General features: G+C 36.9%; 1 protein-coding gene across 3 annotated transcripts in view; it reads left to right on the top strand.

Annotated features, from left to right (window-relative positions):
• Positions 1 to 18,698, top strand: part of LOC117607743 (A disintegrin and metalloproteinase with thrombospondin motifs 9) — a 69,662-nt gene that overhangs the window by 18,980 nt on the left and 31,984 nt on the right. For all 3 annotated transcript variants that reach the window (XM_076690398.1, XM_034331797.2, XM_034331808.2), the window contains exons 3-5: positions 5,609 to 5,734; positions 8,113 to 8,273; positions 8,757 to 8,882. In XM_076690398.1, the coding sequence (XP_076546513.1) occupies positions 5,609 to 5,734; positions 8,113 to 8,273; positions 8,757 to 8,882 (413 nt within the window). The remainder of the gene's footprint in view (positions 1 to 5,608; positions 5,735 to 8,112; positions 8,274 to 8,756; positions 8,883 to 18,698) is intronic.

Raw genomic sequence — 18,698 nt, 5'->3', positions numbered from 1 at the left:
GCCAATTTCGCTTGTACAGATTCTATTTCATGTACGCGTGCATATTTTGAATGTTAGAATGAGTGGATTGCATTATTCGGCCGCGATGGGTCCAGATTTAAAACGGCATAGAAGCTGGACAATTCAAGCCGCAGCTGTATGAATTCCAAAACGAAGAACGCGAACCGGGCTCTGCTCGGTCTATTTTGTACCAGGGCAATTTGGCCGGCTGTCTGCTCGTATTATCCTGACCTGGGATAAAAGCGAGGTGACATCTCGGTGTGCCGGAAGCTGGGCCGCGATGAGAACCGGCTAAGTCGGTTTTGTCTGCGCGTCAACGCGTTTCGGTGATATAATGGGAAAGTTTTAAACTCTGAGAACAACGCGCCACTGATGGAATTCTAATTAATTCCGTGAAATTGGAGGATTCTTTGTAGACATATTTCTTCAGTGAAGAAGTTGAATTTTTATGAAATTCTTTAAATATTTTATCACGGTAGAGCATTGAACCACTGTCCGTTGCGATCCACGATTACTCGCATTGTATTAAAAATATTTATAAAACCTTTGTGCAGTCATTTTCGCGAAGCTTCAAGCTTTAATTTGATATATCACAAGTGCCATTTTGCGATACTTTTCTGTCATGAAATCGAATCAGACTTTTCCATCCTCCAAAATTTCCTATCGTGATGTGCAACGATTTAAATCACGGGGTTCTTGACCCATGCGGAGTATAAAGTATCCAGACCTTGAAGAAAGATTTATTACTCTCCGATGAAACATTCTATATGCACCGGAATGGTTTACGAGCTGAAATCTGGAAAAATCTGTTTGCCAGGGAAAGACCGCACGCTTCTTTGTCCGCTCGTTACAAGTGTTAATGAACGAATAAAAGCAAGGCGACTTTTATTCCCCGAATAACATCCGGCGATGGGAAACGAACGAAAGCCTGTCTGGCCACGAAGAAGACGAAATGTTTATGCAAGAGGAGTTGGTAGGAAGAGCTGGATGCAAGCGAGGGCCAGCCTTTTATGCGTCAAACAATATCGTCCAGTTCAACGACACGTGGTGTACTGGCGCCGCTCGACACGAGGCAGACGACACAGTTCACAAAGCCCTTTCTAACCAACATTCTTCACCTTCTTTTGACCATTGTCTGAACTGACGTTGAAGTGCACACGTGGTTGTTAACAGACGCATGCCTGACGACTACCGATGCTGAAGAGACCACCTAATTGCTTCAAACTAGCTGCTCTTGGTTTGATCACCTTCCAAGAAGGTCTAACTTTTATTATTTATTTGTTAGAAATTTCTGAAGATTAAATTGATCGATTAATATTGCAACTGCGAGCTGCAATGGACGTTCAGTTAATTAATTGATCATCAGTTTGATTTTCTGAACCAAAGTCAACTGAAAGATTCAACAAGATCGAATATATGAAAAATTGTTGATCGATCACCTTATTAATTAAGATGAAACTAATTTTTATTCCAAGCTTCTACGTGAGATCCTTATAAGCCCCTCAGATCAGCAAAAGTCGTGAAATTGAAAGAATGTACTCTTGTTGGTTACGTTCTGGGAACTTGGTCTCTTGATTATCGTATTTTGTCGTACAAGACATCTATCAGTGTCCAGTGATGAGAACTGCTTAACCTTCCTATATTCACGTGATCGACAACGCGTGTCTCCGGTTCGTATGGTACAACTATATATCGTCTATCGCTCACCCCATATCCTGTATCCTGTGTCGGGATATCAGATTATCACGCGGTAAGCGTTTTTTCTGCGGCTCTGCGTTACCGCCTTCGTGTCCTTTTAGAATCGTTTTCTCATCCCATACACTTCGTACTCCATCTTTTTCTTTAATTTAAGCAAGCTCCTTTGATTCTTCAAAATTGCAACTAATAATAAAATTTAGAAAATTATTACTATAATATTTCAAATAAGCAACCCTTGGTTCTGTTCCAAATTTCAAATATCCAAAGCCTTCTGTCACTTCTTAAATCCCACAATTTATTAGTATCTACACTGCCATCGTTCCCGGTGTTAATTAATAAATTTCAAAGGCCTCGTTAAAATGCCAATAAACAAAAAAAAGTTTCGTCACTGTTTTTTTTTTTTTTAATCTCAGCAGCGAGAAGATACACGATCGACAAGATATTAAAATGATTAATATTCTGTTTGCAATTCATAGTGGAAATACTTCAGGTTCTTCGTTTCGTTTCGTATTGACGTCCAATAAATCCCTGTCACCTGTATCCGAGAGTCAAGGATTTACCTGGTGACTGAAAAGGCTCCTGAAAAGAAAGTAGCTGTAAAAAGGGTTGGTTCTTTTTTCTTTTTTACGGACGTTTAAACGGGACGTGGTTTCACGTATGGTCGTCGTCAAGGTCGTACGAGAAGAAAGGTCGTATGGGTGTTCGATGAAAAGTATTCGATTTCTTGGTTGACCACAATTTCTCGCGGCTGTAGTTGTTGGCTCCTTTATCCTTTCACGTGATGAATTTCTTGAAAGAGAACTTGCTTCCGGAAAGCCTTCGAAGAAAGCTTGATGTTGCTAATCTACCTTGAGAACATTAATTTAACGTCGGTTAATCATCCTTGATGTTCTGGCAAATTTTATTCATGAATTTATAGGACGATCCTCTTTGATCTTATCGAGTTATTGGATTGAGAAATAGGTATTTCATGCAGATTTATTCATCTTTCATTTATAGGATTATCTAATTTTTTTGGAAGATGGATTCGATGCACCGGGCGTGAAAATATTTTTGGTATTATATAAGAAAAGTTAAAAATCATATTTTTTTATTAAATTCTGATTTTAGAGTAAATTTAATCTCGTCGTGTAAAAATATGGAACAGGAAATATCATGTGTCGTTAAAATAATTCATCCATCATAAATAGGATCGAGTATTTTCAAGCCCCTTAAATTGTCCATCGATGCATATAATTTTATTGATCCGGATCGATGAACCAATAATAGAGACATTGTACCTATCACAGCCAATTGCACTCTCCGGTTTAATTGTTTTACGGTACAAGACTATTTGGTCGATACAATTATATGGACAAAAATAATTTTACGATGCTTGTATTTCAGACCTTTAGTCTGGTTAATCACTCCGTAATTTTTTCAAATTTTTCAATCATTTTGTCGTTGTACCCTGTTGTCCCAGTGTCTTTGTTCCCGTTTGCCAAGTATCGCGTGCGTAATCGGTGACGACGTTGTCCTAGGTTCACCGGGACCCTTTTTACCGGGTCGTGCATGTATCGTTATGCAATTGTACATACAATGCACGTAGTGTCGGAGCCGCAGCCGCCCACGCGTCGACATTTAGTAAGCGCGTTTAATCTCCTCGGACATGACGTAAAGTCCCTTTGTTCCTGGGACATGGTCCACGATACTGTACCGCCTCGAGTGGGACGTCAAAATTTCTCCTCTTATTATCGTTAGTTCCGTTTCAGTCAGCCTTAGGCTAAGAGGTTAACGAGTAAACCGTTTAGCAACAAACATTATCATTATCAACCCTTTAACTAAGGATTTCATTTGTATAGAGGTATCCGGAAATTATCCTAAGTAATTTTTAACCGAGCTATTATTAGCTGAAATTATTTCTATACAAATTTATTAATTTACAAATGTTTACAAATTTGTATTCATTCAAAAGCCGGAGGCATTAGGCTTCCGGGGAAATCTGTAGAGATAATACCGTACTCGAGGAAAAATAATCCCTTCGGATAAACACACGGATTATCGGCAGCCGTGCCGAAGCGGCACCGTACCTGTTCATTCCTTCGTGAGCCTTCCTTGAGTCAATACACGACTAAACGCAGTTTATTTCCAAACAGAATACGTTATATTAGTGTACGATCAACAGAAATGATTTAAAAAGGTATAGCTATTATGTAAAATACATGTGAATTGAAGTTTGTATCAGTAGCAAGTAGTATGACACGAAATAAGACGTTCGCAGTAGTACGTCTCAATAATATACGACTCTAAACGATTCGAACAGCTTCTATCGGTGTTAAATTTATTCCGAGCAAGAAGACAGAGAACATATTGCTTATTTTATTTAATGTCAGCTATTTGAAGTCGTTGATAAAGCTTACTTGGCAAATTTTAACTTGATTTTCAAGATATTTGATATTACGGACATTGCACTGTGGCTGCACCTCGATTGGATATCTGATACTCGAAAGATTTTCTATTTATACGAATTTTACTGTAGCTCAGCAGTGACGGGAATTGGTAACGATCCAATAGGTTCAAATGTTTCTTATCAACGAATCAATTAATGTCAATCTTAAATCTACTTAATTAGGTCGCAGTGAAAAGATTGTCAAAATTGTCAAGGAATTGATTTTTCAATAATTATCCCTTTTTCATTTTCTTCTTAAATAATTTAAAACGTTTCTAAGTACTCGTCCAATTCGAAATGACTCAAAGTAATTATACATATATTGTTAGTCATCAATGATCTCTGTAGAAGACAATAGTATTCCTCTTAACAATGATGCAGTAAAAATCTAAACTAGTATTTTTCCAATCCGGATACCATCGATAATTATTCAATTCCAGTATGCAATCATCCATTAAGAGCAATTAACAGCGCATACTAAATGGTACTCTGAGACAGTTCTTCGAAAAATCTTCGTAGAACACCTTGGGGTATTTCTGAAAACTTCTAAGTGTCTCTTCGTACGTATTTAATTTATACACAACACCAGTGAATCAGACTTTAGATAAAAATGTACAAAACATTGTACAGCTCATTGGGAGTTAAAGTTCATCACAATCATTGACGCGATTGATTGTGATTTTTTCATGAAAAGGAGAAAATGTCGTTGACGTACGTGCAGATCTCGTCATTGACATTGTTGATTAAGAATTTTTTCGATTTAGGATCATAGGCCTATGCTTTGTGTTCGAAATGATCTATGATTCAGCTATTTTGCAAGATAACTTCCTTATCGAAATGGTCACGAGTGTGTAATTTAATAATTAAAATTTGCAAAATTCATCTATTGAAGATAAGACGAGTTGCAATCCTAGATAATAGTTTAATTATACCTCATCCTGAAGTTTAGGTTCAATTAATAAAAGGTTTTTATCCCATTCCAAATAAAAATATGTATGTACAGCACCTGCAACCGGAAGTCCGCGTAAACCAGACGTAATAAATCACTATCGAAGTATGTTTGTGGTCGAGGTTGATGAGATATCTGGAAAGAATTTCGATTTTTCTCTCGGAAGAAGGTCGATTAATTGATTCTAAGCAGCCAGATTGTGCAATAGTCTCGCTATTCGCACGTTTACCCATCGTCTGACTATTCTTCTTCGCGGCTATCTGTGAAAATTATTCAAACGATTAGCTTCAAGTCGATCAGTCGAAGTGCAGGGTTATCGGGAGGAATTATCGTTTAAATTTGTAACAGGGTATCTTCATGCCGGATCGAGTTTGATAAGGCAATCAGCCGTTCTCGTAGGATGTTCGATACATTGACTTATCTCGAAGACGATTAAATACTTTCATTAAAATTAATGAGCAGGCAATGAAACCGTTGATGGCCTTAAAAATTAAATTGTTCCTTACTAACCATCATACTTTCCTCTGTTACAGTGATACCTGACATAAAAAAGACTTCAAGAGAACAAAATGACATCTCGAACGATGCTTCTTCCATGCATCCTGACTTGGAGTATGTCAGTTTAAAGAAGATCAGTGAAAATCAGTATGAAGATCCTCGTAAGTTAACAAGATTATCACAAGCTATTTCTTAATAACTGATCAAACTCGAGTCTCATTTTAATATTTCAATATGTCAAGTTTAAAGTGCATTAAATGCACGCGTTTATGACAGAATAAAAAACGCATACGTTAGTAAGAAGGAAATAAAATGAGATATGAATATCAGGTTCGTGGATTATGTTACGGTTTTCATGGACGTGTTTAACGCCGACACGTGGCTTACCAGTTAATGAAACTAAATCAATTAATATTATAGGTATCATAACGATAAAACTAACGATAATGATAAATCTCATTACTATTTAAGCTAGCGATAGATTTAATCTAATCTCATTAGTATCAATGTAATCATTCCTAGCTGCAATTTTATATAACGAAACCTAGCAATGGCTTTGACCGTTGCTAAAATTAAAAGCAAAATTGTAGCTATCATTAATTTTCAAAACAATTTGTACTGAATTCCTTACGATAATTCATTTCACACGTCCAAAGTTATTTATATATATTTAAAATAAATGTACGTACTATGTTCGGTATCTACGAAAACGTCTACGACACAAATATCCTAAGTATTCTGAGACTATCGTTTGGTATTTGAAACCTGTGCCTGTCCACATGTAAACATAGCGAAACAGAAATTTTCGAGAGAGAATTATACAACGTGTTTTCAAGGCTTTCACAGTATCAGAACTTCTGACACGGAGCTGGTTGAAATGCGGGTCAAACGTCGGAATAAATTTTCTCATAGATTACCATCTAAACCCGGAAGTTTCGGTCAACAAAATTATGTAACACTTTCCACGGATTGCGTGTAAAACACCGTTAGAATGATTGTCAATAAGTAAGTGGCATTGCTGCGGCATCCTTGCCTTATTGTGGGGACCAAGTAATTGCTAAGTGTCATTCGAATGATGTTGCTAGAAATTGTTGGCGGATCGTGTTTCGAGCTAATTCGAAAAAATCATAATTACCATACGTAATACTGCTAGATATCTTCTTTGGAATTTAGAATCACTTTTCTGAGTAATATACATGAATACTTGATATTCCACTGTCTCAAGTTACCAACTTGGCAACTGTTTTTAGTATTTAATATTTCAAAGTTGAACCTCGCATATTGAATAACATAATAATTACAATTTTATTATTTTTCACTATCTCTGTTTAACTTTGAAGTAACAATTGACAATTTTTTCTAAATTTAAACCACTCGATTTACAAACAATTTTACTCGCGAGTAGTTCATACCCATTGCTGAAAGAAGGTACGCGAGGCGCGCGCCAAAAATGAAAGTCAATTCAAATTAGCGCAATTAGACCACGATTCGTTCGGATAAATTCCGATGACGGAACGTGTACGAAGCGTATCGCCCAAAGAGTACCCAACCACCTTTTATCACGATCACGTTCACCTCGTTAAGCTCTCGATTGTGCGAGACGAGGCGGCCCATATAAACGCTCTACAAGAGAGGGTCCGAGCAGATAAAAAGCAGACGACCAGATATTTATAAAGGATAAGATCGTTTCGCATCGATCTGCGTTCTCGATTCTCAGAAGTGTAAACGGATTCTATGTTGCATTATGAAGCCGATGGTTGAAAATGTGGCGCGAATGAGGAACGCGAAGAATTTATATATCTATTTTCTTTAAATTTTAATCTTTAATTGGATGTAACATAAGTTCCATTTTGCGACACTTTTCTCTCATGAATTTTCATCAGACTTTGGACATTTGATACTCTCGAATATTGATTAGCATTTTCAATTAAAAATATTATAAATCTTCGTGTACATAATTTTGAGTATAGATATTATGGCAAAATCTTTACCTCTGTAATTGACAAATCATCACCATCACCGCTTCTCTATCATTCTGCAAAAGTGGTAATACCTGTTTAACTTGCAATCACTGTTGCTAACTTTTGTTCACGGCAAATCCAAGGAGAAATTACTAAGGAAGAGATAACAAGTTGAAATCATGAAATAAGTATCCTCTTCTCTAAGTAACGAGATGTAAATGCTAGTGTCACTCATGCACGTAACATTTGATGAAACAGTAAGACGATTAATGCACGACAAAACGCATGTGTCGTAGTGTCGCATTAATGGCGAGCTTCGGGCTGCTTTTACCGTTCAACAGATCCTTTTTCTTTAACCACGTTCACCTATCTAATTTCTCGTCTCACCGCGAAACGTGTTTTACGGTAAAGGCTACCGTTTCATTAACTGTTCCTTGTTTGTCTGCGTATTAATTTTCACCAATTACGCCACCCTTCAATCATTTATCCTGTTAAATGAAATGTTCTTACAGAAAAATTAGCGTTACTCCTAATATCACTAACATTGCTGATTATATCACTAATTTCTCTGATTACAGCCGACGAATTTTCCACAGCGAAAAGGCACCACAGTGGTCATTTTCGTCACCGCACAGCGGAAGTATGGGATCCTCATCCCCAATACGAGTTCACTGCCTTTGGAAGAAGATTCCGTTTGCGTCTCGCCCACGATACCAGCTTCGTATCGCCAAATATCAGAGTACGTACTCTATCTTTCCCTCGAGACAGAGTGAGAGTTTTCTGAACCGCTATCGTAAAAGTGATAATTCAATCTTCTTCGATCGTCAAAGATATCGGTGTTTATTGCCGCTAATACTGTTACGTTTATCAGGGGAAAAGTTATCTTACGTTATTACTATGCTAATGCAGGCGATATTATCGCAGTCGAACAGCGTTAAGAACTTTGCATAATGTTCTCCGAGGCTGTTCATCGCGATAGACGAGGCGTTAAGAGCTGCTTTGCACCGTCATATCTTTTTTTCCTTTTTCAATTGTTTATCGTAAATATCGAGCATGCAAATTGTTGTAACAAGGTGTTATTCAATGTATTTGTAATCAGCCGGTTGATCAGTTTATCTTTTGCATAGTGAAATTCAAAAGACTAATGCAAATAAACACGTTCCACTTTTGTATCGTGGTGTTGGATGAAATTTAACATGGTTATTTCTCGTTGTTTTTGTAGATTACTCATATGACTGAGAATGGAACGAGAAAGGAGCATCCAGGCCACGAACTTGGCTGTTTTTACAGCGGAACTGTAGACGACGATCCCTCTTCCGTTGTCAGTGTCAGTCTTTGCCATGGAATGGTAAGTCGAATTTATCCCTTGATTACCAGTTAATTATGAAGGGAAGAGATTAAATGATTTTATCTCTTGATTATCAGGAGATAGATTTAATTAGCTGCGATATAGATAGCACTGATTCTTGTCTGATTATTATTTGATTAGACTACTTTGGGCACGGTCAGTGCTCGCAATTTCTAGACAGAAGAGGATTTAGTAACTTTATCTTTCGTTAGCATCGATGATTCAGAACCTGCCTAAAATTATATGCACGCATCTATAATTAATAATAACCTGCTCGAGCAATGAAAGGGTTGAAAATAGACAAGGCAGAATGATTCAATTTTCTAATCGATCTTCGTTCGTTATTAATGTAATAGTATTTACAATGATCATTCTACCTTCTGTTTTTAATTATATGAAATCTGTAACGCCAATTACCGACCTGTTAATTAGTCAGATTGGTATGGGGACAGGCACGCGGATAATTGTAGACACGCGTATGTTTTTACAATCGCATTCCCAGCGCATTTTATAGCGAAGTCAGTAGGTGGCACACAATTCAGATTGGACATTTGCCATGGTAATGCTAGAACGAGTTTCCGGATTATCTTGGCAAACGTGCGGTAAAGTGGCGCCGAACACCTCGACCGAGTTGGGCAGAGAATCTTGATGTGGTTTTTCTTTGCCAATCAATTTCTCACGGTGTCAGATTCTCTTTAAGTCTGCTGTCTTTCCTTTTGGAGAAAGTAATTTTGAAACTCATAAATGTTATCCGATACCCCTCGTAATTACAATTAATTCATTCTCCCTTTAAAAAAGTAAAAAAACAAAGAATCAATCTCAAAATCTCTGAAAATTCAAAGTAAATTTCTTTTTTACTTTTCAACGTCATCTACAAAATATTTTCGCGAGATCTAAAAATGATGGATCGAGCAAGAAATAAAAAATCATCTTGTTTGATTATGTTCCCTCCAGCTGCATCCGAATGCAGATTTCCTCGAAACAAAGTTGTAACGAGTAACATTTGCTGGTCGCCGGTTTACCATGAATTTCCATGGAAGGAAAATAATAAGCGAAGGCCGTCGTACAGCAATTGATTATTTACGCGTTTACTCGTGCATGTTTCTAGGACTGGAGATTTACGAGTTCCTTTAAACCTGTCTGTCCACGTTTTGACGTTTCGAGCGAGGAAAACACCGACGAACTTAGCGGTGTTTTCTTGCGACCGTTTCGTCAACATTTAAAAACCACGCGACGTTTAAAATATCGACGTTACGTGCGAAAATTGTACACAACAGTGGAGAAAATTCAATATTTTGGAAGGCCATGCGTGTTTCTGTCCGACGAAATTCCGTGATTTCATTCGTTATTGTGGAACGATTCTTGTATTGTTTTCGGGGAAATTTAGGAATAAACAGAAATCGGAAGTTCAAGACGAATGGAAATTCTAGAAACTTTATTTCTTGAAAGTATAAGAAAATTGAATTATTTTTTTTTTCAAGTTTATAAAAAACGCCAAGCAACCGGAAGCACCGATGATAATCTCAATCCATCATCCCTCATTAAACACCATTAGAAGCAATTATCAAATGTATTTATAATTAGCCAATTAAGAAGCCTCTAAACGAATAATGAAATTTCTTCTACTCTACAAAAATTTACACCGCACCCTGAAACATCTAACACAGCAATCAATGTGAGAATAATTTTCTCTTACTTCTGTTATCAATACGTGATAGGATTTAGCTCGTTAGAGACCATTTGTTATCGGGAAGGTGTCCCTTAACGAATCGATAACGAATCCACGTAACAGGATGTAAGTTTAATTGGCAGGAGGTTGTAAGCAGTGTCTCAGAAAGCGTAAGTCTACACGCTTTCCGATCGCGGTGCTGATTTATCGAGTCTCGACGGTTTCCTTGCTTTTTGCTTAACTTTTGAAAGCAGACGAACGAGAATCAAAGGTCGCGATAGAACAAGAAACGTTCGCCTTTCTGAGAACGAGTGTCCGCACGTTTTTTTCAATCATTTCCCAGACACGTTTTCATCGAGTCTTATATTTTCATTTAACTTTCGTGAACCAGAATTGTAGCGTCGGGTTGCCACTGGAAATTATACAACATTCAGCTTCCCACGATTAATAATATCAATTTTCATAGCTTTTAAGAAATTTGCAAATTTCTATTATAATTAGAGTAATTAAATTTCAATTCTGATCGGTAAAATTTGCAATATTTCAATATTTTGTATTTTCAACCCCTTTGATTCAACTCTCAGTGTGTAATAGAGTCTATGTAATAATAAATTTTCCTTCAAAAGAAACGAATGGGTTTTCACAAACGAGGTTGCACAGACTGCAACCATCGGATTTCACAGGAGTGCACATTCCCATGGTGTACGTTAAAAAAGCTTTACGGTCGTGTTTTTACGAGCATCTCGTATTCTTTCGCACGGCTATTTTCGACGCGACGCCGGGGGGCCCAGATGAATTTAATGAATGAAATTTGAACTTCCTCGCCAAGAGGTTCAACGACACGTTCCTTACTTTCATTTCGAAACTTTGCCATTCGTATTTAAGTGGCTAATTTTTGTCTAGTCGTAAAATAAAAGGCTACGAGCTGTCAACAACCCCTCTGAAATGAGGAGCTCTAAATTTTTTATTTAACCCTTTCACTCTTCTTCAAACGATTTCAATTTAATAAACAATGAAAGTAGATTGAAAGAACGAGAGAGAGGATTTTCATTGTGAAATGAACATTTTACTACAACTTCGTTTTACATTGAGGATCTTCGATATTTTTGTAAACAGCACACGGCATTTTCACTTCTTACTGCGAACACGAGCTTAAAATACTTGAAAAATAAAGTAAAGGAGAATCATCTGAAAGGAGTCCACTGACGAGTGGAAAAAGACGTAACCGTAAATCATACACTCCTGGCGTTAAATCCACAGTTTTTCGAGCGAAGTCAACCGGGATGCATTCATCGTTGACTTTTAACGCTAAGATTAACGACACTGAATAAATCAAGTTTCTTATTTCATTGACAATCAATCGAATATTAATATAAAGCATTGTTGATATCTTGGAATTTTTAAAACGTGGTAAATTCTCAGATTTTATGGAAACTGTTATTTTTCCATTCTGACATCGAACAGATATCGTTCATGGTAAAATAACTGCAAATAAGTTGAAAAATATTTCTTATTATCTGCAGAAGCTGTTAATGCAAATTTGGAGAAATCAGTGGAAATTTCTGGGTATCCTTTATTTTTTTTCGTTCCAAGCTTTTAATTTAATGATTCGCATGACACGCTATGTTGTCTTTCGATTAGTGCGATCGCTGGCTCATTCAGACAAGTCGAGGTAGTTTTTTTTTTCACCTGAACTCAAGTAGGCAGACAGACAGATAGACAGGCAAACAGACAGATTTACGATTCGTCCATGATTCAATCGGTAGAACAGTTCGCGACCATGACCGTGCCAAAGAAGCTGGCCACGTGGAACTGGGTCATACACAGTCATGGTTATTTCAAGCTCGAGGCGTCTTCTTTTCTTTCTCTGTTTTACAATTTCTTTTGCATCTAACGACAGTGTTGGCGGTGACGAAAGCTGAAAATGTGCTCGGGAAATAAATAAACGACCATAAGACAAACAAATGTGCTGTTAACCCTGTCCTTCTGCATGACATGTACATATAAAGGGTGCAGAAATAAGAGACACATTGTCCCTTGAAAAAAAATTGTGTATCAGAAACGTTATAATGAAAAATTTATAAATTATGATCATTTCTTTTTCTTTTAATTTCAAAAAATAAATCTACTTACACCCTTCAACATGTTATTGAAGAAGATTAATTAATTTGAGCCTTCAGACAGTCAATAATAAACCCATTGATAGAAATGAAGAATAAGTAAGGATAGTTATGAAATTTTAGCAACTGATTTACAATTGTTGCACAATAGAGGCTTTGCAGTGAAAGGGTTAACCCCTTTGTCTGGTACCATTGAGTCATACTCATGGTGTTTTCAATTTGCATAATGGATGAATATAGTCAAATGAATTTTTACGTAATTTCTCTAACAATGAAGCTTTGTATAAGGTGCACGTGGTCGTGAAAAGATCTTGAACCAAGGAGGTAAATACACTTGGTAGACTTATATCTGTGCACTTTGTTATTTTTAATATTCATCACTTAGAATTTTTTTAATTTCGTTTTTCTTCGTGGAACAGACCATCGATCAATAAATAAAAATGTCAAAATTAACTAATAAATGATATATTAGGAATAATCATGGTTCAAGATGAATACAAGTTTAATAAGAAAGATGGATCATGGAACATAACAACGAGTTGGATAAAGTTTTACGAGACTTTTACACCCCTCACCTGTACTGATGCGCTTGACTGAAAGTCATCAAATGCCTTTGCACATTACCCGGAAGCGCCTTGGGCGTTATGCCAAGCTTCTTCTCTCTCTGGAGATCCTAAAAAATCCTCGAGGACTCGATCGTATATCAACAGCTCCCGGATTCAACGATGGCCCCAAGATATTTCGAATCGCCTCGAACACGCAATGAAAGTATTTGAATCTCTTTGAGACACTCTTTAACGATCACAATATTATCCTCTTTGGTGCGTTTGAAAGATTAAGTTGTTTGAAAAGTTTAGAATCGTTGTGAAATTTTATTTAAATAAATCGTGTTCAGTACTTGTTAGGACATTTCTTAAAATTTTTATGAAAAAAAAATGAAAGTTTTATTTTTTGACATTTGAATCCATAGAATTCTCAGAATTCGAGTTCCATAAATCTTAAAAATTTTTCTCACTCTCGAACACCTAACAGTTCTAAAAATTCCTCAGCTCTGGAAATCTCGATCACAATCTGCAATCTTAGAATCCTTGAAGTCTTGAAATACTAAAAACTCGGAGAATCTTTAATAACTCTGAGCCCTTGAGTTCCTTGAAGGCAGTCTTAAGAATTTTAAAATCCTTAAAATGCTGAAAAATTCTTAGAACCGTTAAAATCATAAGGATCTTAAGATTCTCAGATACCGTAATAAATCTTGGGAATCCGAAAAAGGCTGAAACCTTAACGGTAGACGCGACAATTTTCTAATGCGACAGTATAAATAGCGATTGCTCAAAATTAAATTAATAATAGCTTTCGAAATTGAAAATTGCATCCTCGTTTAAATTGTTTGAGACACTCGGTCGCCTTGATAGAAGTTCGAAGACGTATCCTCGGTTCACTGGACACAAGCCCCATGGAAATAGCGACGTGATTGCTATAGGATTTAAATTGCAGCCCTGACACACCCTTAGGCTGTTCGCTGAGAGTGAGAATTATTTGTGACTGTTCCCTCGGAATTTATTGCCAATCTTGCTCATACGTCATTGTGTTTCCAGTGACTTCCTCGATGCAATATCCTGGGACACTTGCAAACAGGACGTTGGAAAATGAAAATATTTTATGTCTATGACAGCGTCGCGATAGAAGGGAATTGTTTTTTTTAAATATTGATCAATTAGGAAGTATTCAAATATGATTTAATCATTCGTATTTCAAACACGATGGAATTTCCTTATCACAATCTTGAAGATTTTTCTTCGAGCATTCGTAAACTATCATTGATAATTTCATCATTTGTATTTATAGTGCAATTAATGTTTACTTTTACGCAAATGATAAACGCGATGATTTAACAATGATTAAAAATATTTTTTCACCTACTTATACTGGTTATAATAAATTATAAATGCAGATTTTAATACATGAATGATGTATTTTAAAATTCATAGAAAGAATTGCATGTTTGATATTTTCTAAATGAATGAATTAATTGCAATTGTAATATGTTAATTTTCGCTGTGATAGTCAACTTGTTAAAATTAAAATATACACTAGGATCGTAACAATACCGAACAGAAGAGTTATAAAGTTTCTCTCACTTTGAAAACAACATCTGTTTGCTTGATTCTCCGATGTTTTGACGAAAATTCCCTCTCATTGTTCTCATTGAATTCGATTATTATTCGTCATGTTGGCGGAGCAGCTTGTTCAGGACCATCTGGGTCACGTTTTAATTTAGCTGCATCAAGGTTCGGCTAATCAATCAGACGTCTGTATTTCAGACATAGAAATAGGAAGCCATAAACACCAGTCCCAACGTCATTACTCCCGATACTGAATCGAGCCACTCGACCTAATTACTCGACCCTGTAACACCATGCGAATGAAACATACGCTTAGATCAGCTTGGATATCCCTAAAAAAGGGAATCGTTGACTAACACTCTTGTTGTGTGCCATTTTCTTAAACTCTGCTGAAGAAAATGGTCATACCTCGAATTAACTTCATGCGAGTGATTAACACGTTCAATACGGAGGTCATCGGTGACTGGACACTTGAAATTATTAAATAAATAGAAGGAAATTTTCATCTCCTACAATTTGAAAAATATTCAAGGTGCTAATTTTTATTTATAGAGCCATTCTCATCCCTAATAAAAATCGACACATTAAACTCCACTTATTCTCAAGTAACAAAGGAGTTCGAGGTCTCTCAATCATCATTTAAGCCAGGAGAAACAGACAAAGGAGAATAAGGCTGGTCCAGACGATGATGAACAAGGCTGTGTCGCGTTCGCAAGCGTGTAACCCACTTTTGCAAAATTAGATTTCGCACGCGCTTAAAGCAGGCTTACGTACGAAGCTAGACTTCCTGCTGATCGTTGCTTACAACCTGAGATCGGCTAACAGCTTCGAAAACGTTGTGCAGACCCAAAGGTTAAACGTGATCGCACGTCCCGGGGCAATTGGTCGTTTAACGCACTTTTCGCACGTGCGAATTACATGGAAACTTTGTCATAAATTAATTTTTTAACAATTCATACGTAAAAAGAACTTTTGCCAGTCGTACGAAACGTCAAATGGAAAGGGTTAACACACCTCTTCGTTAAAAATACAGCCTCAGATAACCCAGCCGGCATAAAACTGCCGAACGTCTGAAGTATACGCGGAACCATGAGGTCAGATAAAGTGGATCAACCGATTAAGGTCTCATCCTTTGATCCATTCGAGCCACGTGCATCGAAACGTTGAAACTTTACGAGTAGGAGATTTCTAAATAAACCGAAGCCATCCTCGGATCGATCTAACGTCAATTACGACCGAACGCGCCCTGACAGTGGGGGCCTATTTTCGGCACTTTGCCAACGCGTCAGAGGACACGGGGTCCATTTAATCCATTTATCCCATTACGCTTGGACAGGTACGTTAGCCACGTTAGAACCTGAATGCCAAGCCTTTTTCCTCTAATGCGTTCGCGTTTCGCTCGATCGAAATCATCGCCGATGGGTACGTCGCGGCTCGAGGTCGGACCTGGGTATTCTGGAAGCTGGCCGTTTCCTATGAAATCAGGCTACAATGAGTTTTCTGTGCTCTAAGAATATATCTCTGCTGGTAGACGAAGACCCAAGTCTCCGGGAAATTTTGTACCCTCGTTTACTGTGTTCTGGAGATTTCGGAGCTTTTAATTAGTGAGATAAATTTTTTAATTTTTAGAATCTTTCAAATTTAGATTTAGAAAATTTGGAATTTAGAATCTTTCAAATTTGGAATTTGTAATCCCCAAAATTTAATTTTATAATTCACAATAACCACGATAATACCAGGATACGTCCTGACGATCAAAATCATATTCAAACTGGAATTGATCTGCAATAAATTATCCCTGTTTCGAAGAATCGAAGTAGAAAAACGTGTGGTTCGCGAATGTGCATCTTTTACTACCGGCCCACGTAAAATTTTTGCGACAAGCATTTCCAATCGTGCTCCAGGATATTCAACAAGAGGATATATCCTTATCGGGAGAAGGATAAAAATGGCTCACCCACGTGAATCCATTTTTCTCCTTTGAGAAACGCTTCGAACAACTTATCGAACGATTTCTAGCTGGAACCATATGCTTTTTAGCATATCTTCTTGCATTTCATCTTGTTTAGCCTTTTACTGGTTATTTTGCAAAATTTATTAAAATATACGGGTGCCAGTTTTAGAATTCAAGGTGTTTGATAGCCGTAGATAGATTTTAACTTTATCCTTTCCGAACAAATCACCTTTTACGCGTTCAATTGAAAAATCATTGAAAAATGAAGCAAAAATTACGGATGCTGATGCATCTTTATTCATCAAGTATCACGGAACTTGTCTCGGATCGCAATCACGATCGTATTAGTCTTCTTATCACGCTTGCGATCCATAGATCCTACGTTGATCGTTTATTTTCCTCACTCATGGTGAATCGTTAAAATGGAAACGCATTAATCTAGATACTCGTTAGAAGAACGAGGCACGTTGATAGTTTTAGAATGAATTAGAAGATTTCATGAAATCTCTGCCTGAAGTTCTAATCCTTAGAACAAACAATTACAGAAACAAAATTAAAGTAGGTCTTGAAACATCTAACATTCTAATATCTTATATGCTCTAAGCACTGTGATATCTCGTAGCGATAAGTGGTTAATTGTTTGCCTTACAAAGACTGAAGCGTTGACACTCAATAATAACGTAATTACATCGTTACATCACTTCACTCGAGAGACACTCATCGCTCTCGTTGACATTATCATCAAGCTTTAAGCGATGTTGGGTGATTATATTTAATCGTAATATCTTTCTCGTCTCGCTTATCTTTTAGTTAACGGCTCCCTGAGGAAAGCACGTGTCATCCATACGTGGGTGACTTGACATTCGTCGCGTTAAAGAAGCATTTCCGGGCATGTGTTTACGATGTCCGACGTGGGGTCATAAAACTTGTTGAATAACGAAGGCGCCAGGATACATTAACTATCAATAAAAAAAAATTAAAAAAACAACAAAAATTGTCCAAATTTAATTTTACAATTTTCTGTGATTTTTCAATCGAGTAAACATTTTCTCCTTCTAAATAAAAATTAATCAACGAATAGTTAGATCACATCTGGCCAATCTAATAGATCTTAAGGGGAGCTGTTGCTAATAAAATTTTACTATCTAGCCTAATCGCTGTCACATTAATTAGCGGGATGATAGATAAGCGTCCTAAACCTTCATTGAGACCTTTGGTAGGATGATACACGTTACTCGTTGAACCTCGGCTTCAATTTCTAACGTGAACAACGATCATGATTACGATGGGTTATTTCGATTCATTTCCATTAACTTTACGAGACTCGATTGCGTCATTGCTTGATTAACGCCTCCCTAGCCTCGTTATTTTATGATGTTTCGGACATTGAACTAGAATTATTATTAACTGTGGAATAACCAAAGTCAGAAGAATGAATTTCTTCCCGATTTTCATTTTTTTTTTTTTTTATTCTTTTTTTACACGTGGCAAATTAAATGTACAAATTCAGTTGAAAGTATAATTTTCAACGCGTGCTCTGCTTAAGGTTCTCCAATGATGGCCGCGTCATCGAAATCACGTACGATTTACAGTGTCCAGCTACGAAGGTGAGGACAAAGATGATTGTAATACGATTTGACTTAACCGCTCGTGACTGAAATTTAAACAGCCATCAGGTCTTGTCATATTTAAAATAACAATCATGACTCATGAATACTTGAAGCTTCTTCCCTCGTGTAAACACGCGTTGCGTGTTTTATTGATACATATATCGATTGCCATTTAAAAAAGCTCCAACCGCTAACTTAAAGGGCCGGTTTCAACGTTATAATTTTCGCGTCGACCAGTAATTTTCATTCGATCGTTTAACTTTCACCGTCGAATAAATATTTCCATAAGAGTTATTATTATTATTTTCTTTTCGGCCAATTAAACGTTTCAGTTCCTTGA

This window comes from Osmia lignaria, chromosome 9 (assembly GCF_051020975.1).
Source record: "Osmia lignaria lignaria isolate PbOS001 chromosome 9, iyOsmLign1, whole genome shotgun sequence".
Lineage (NCBI taxonomy): Eukaryota > Metazoa > Arthropoda > Insecta > Hymenoptera > Megachilidae > Osmia > Osmia lignaria.
Note: the sequence above shows the minus strand (reverse complement) of the source record. Positions and strands in the feature narration are given on the sequence as shown.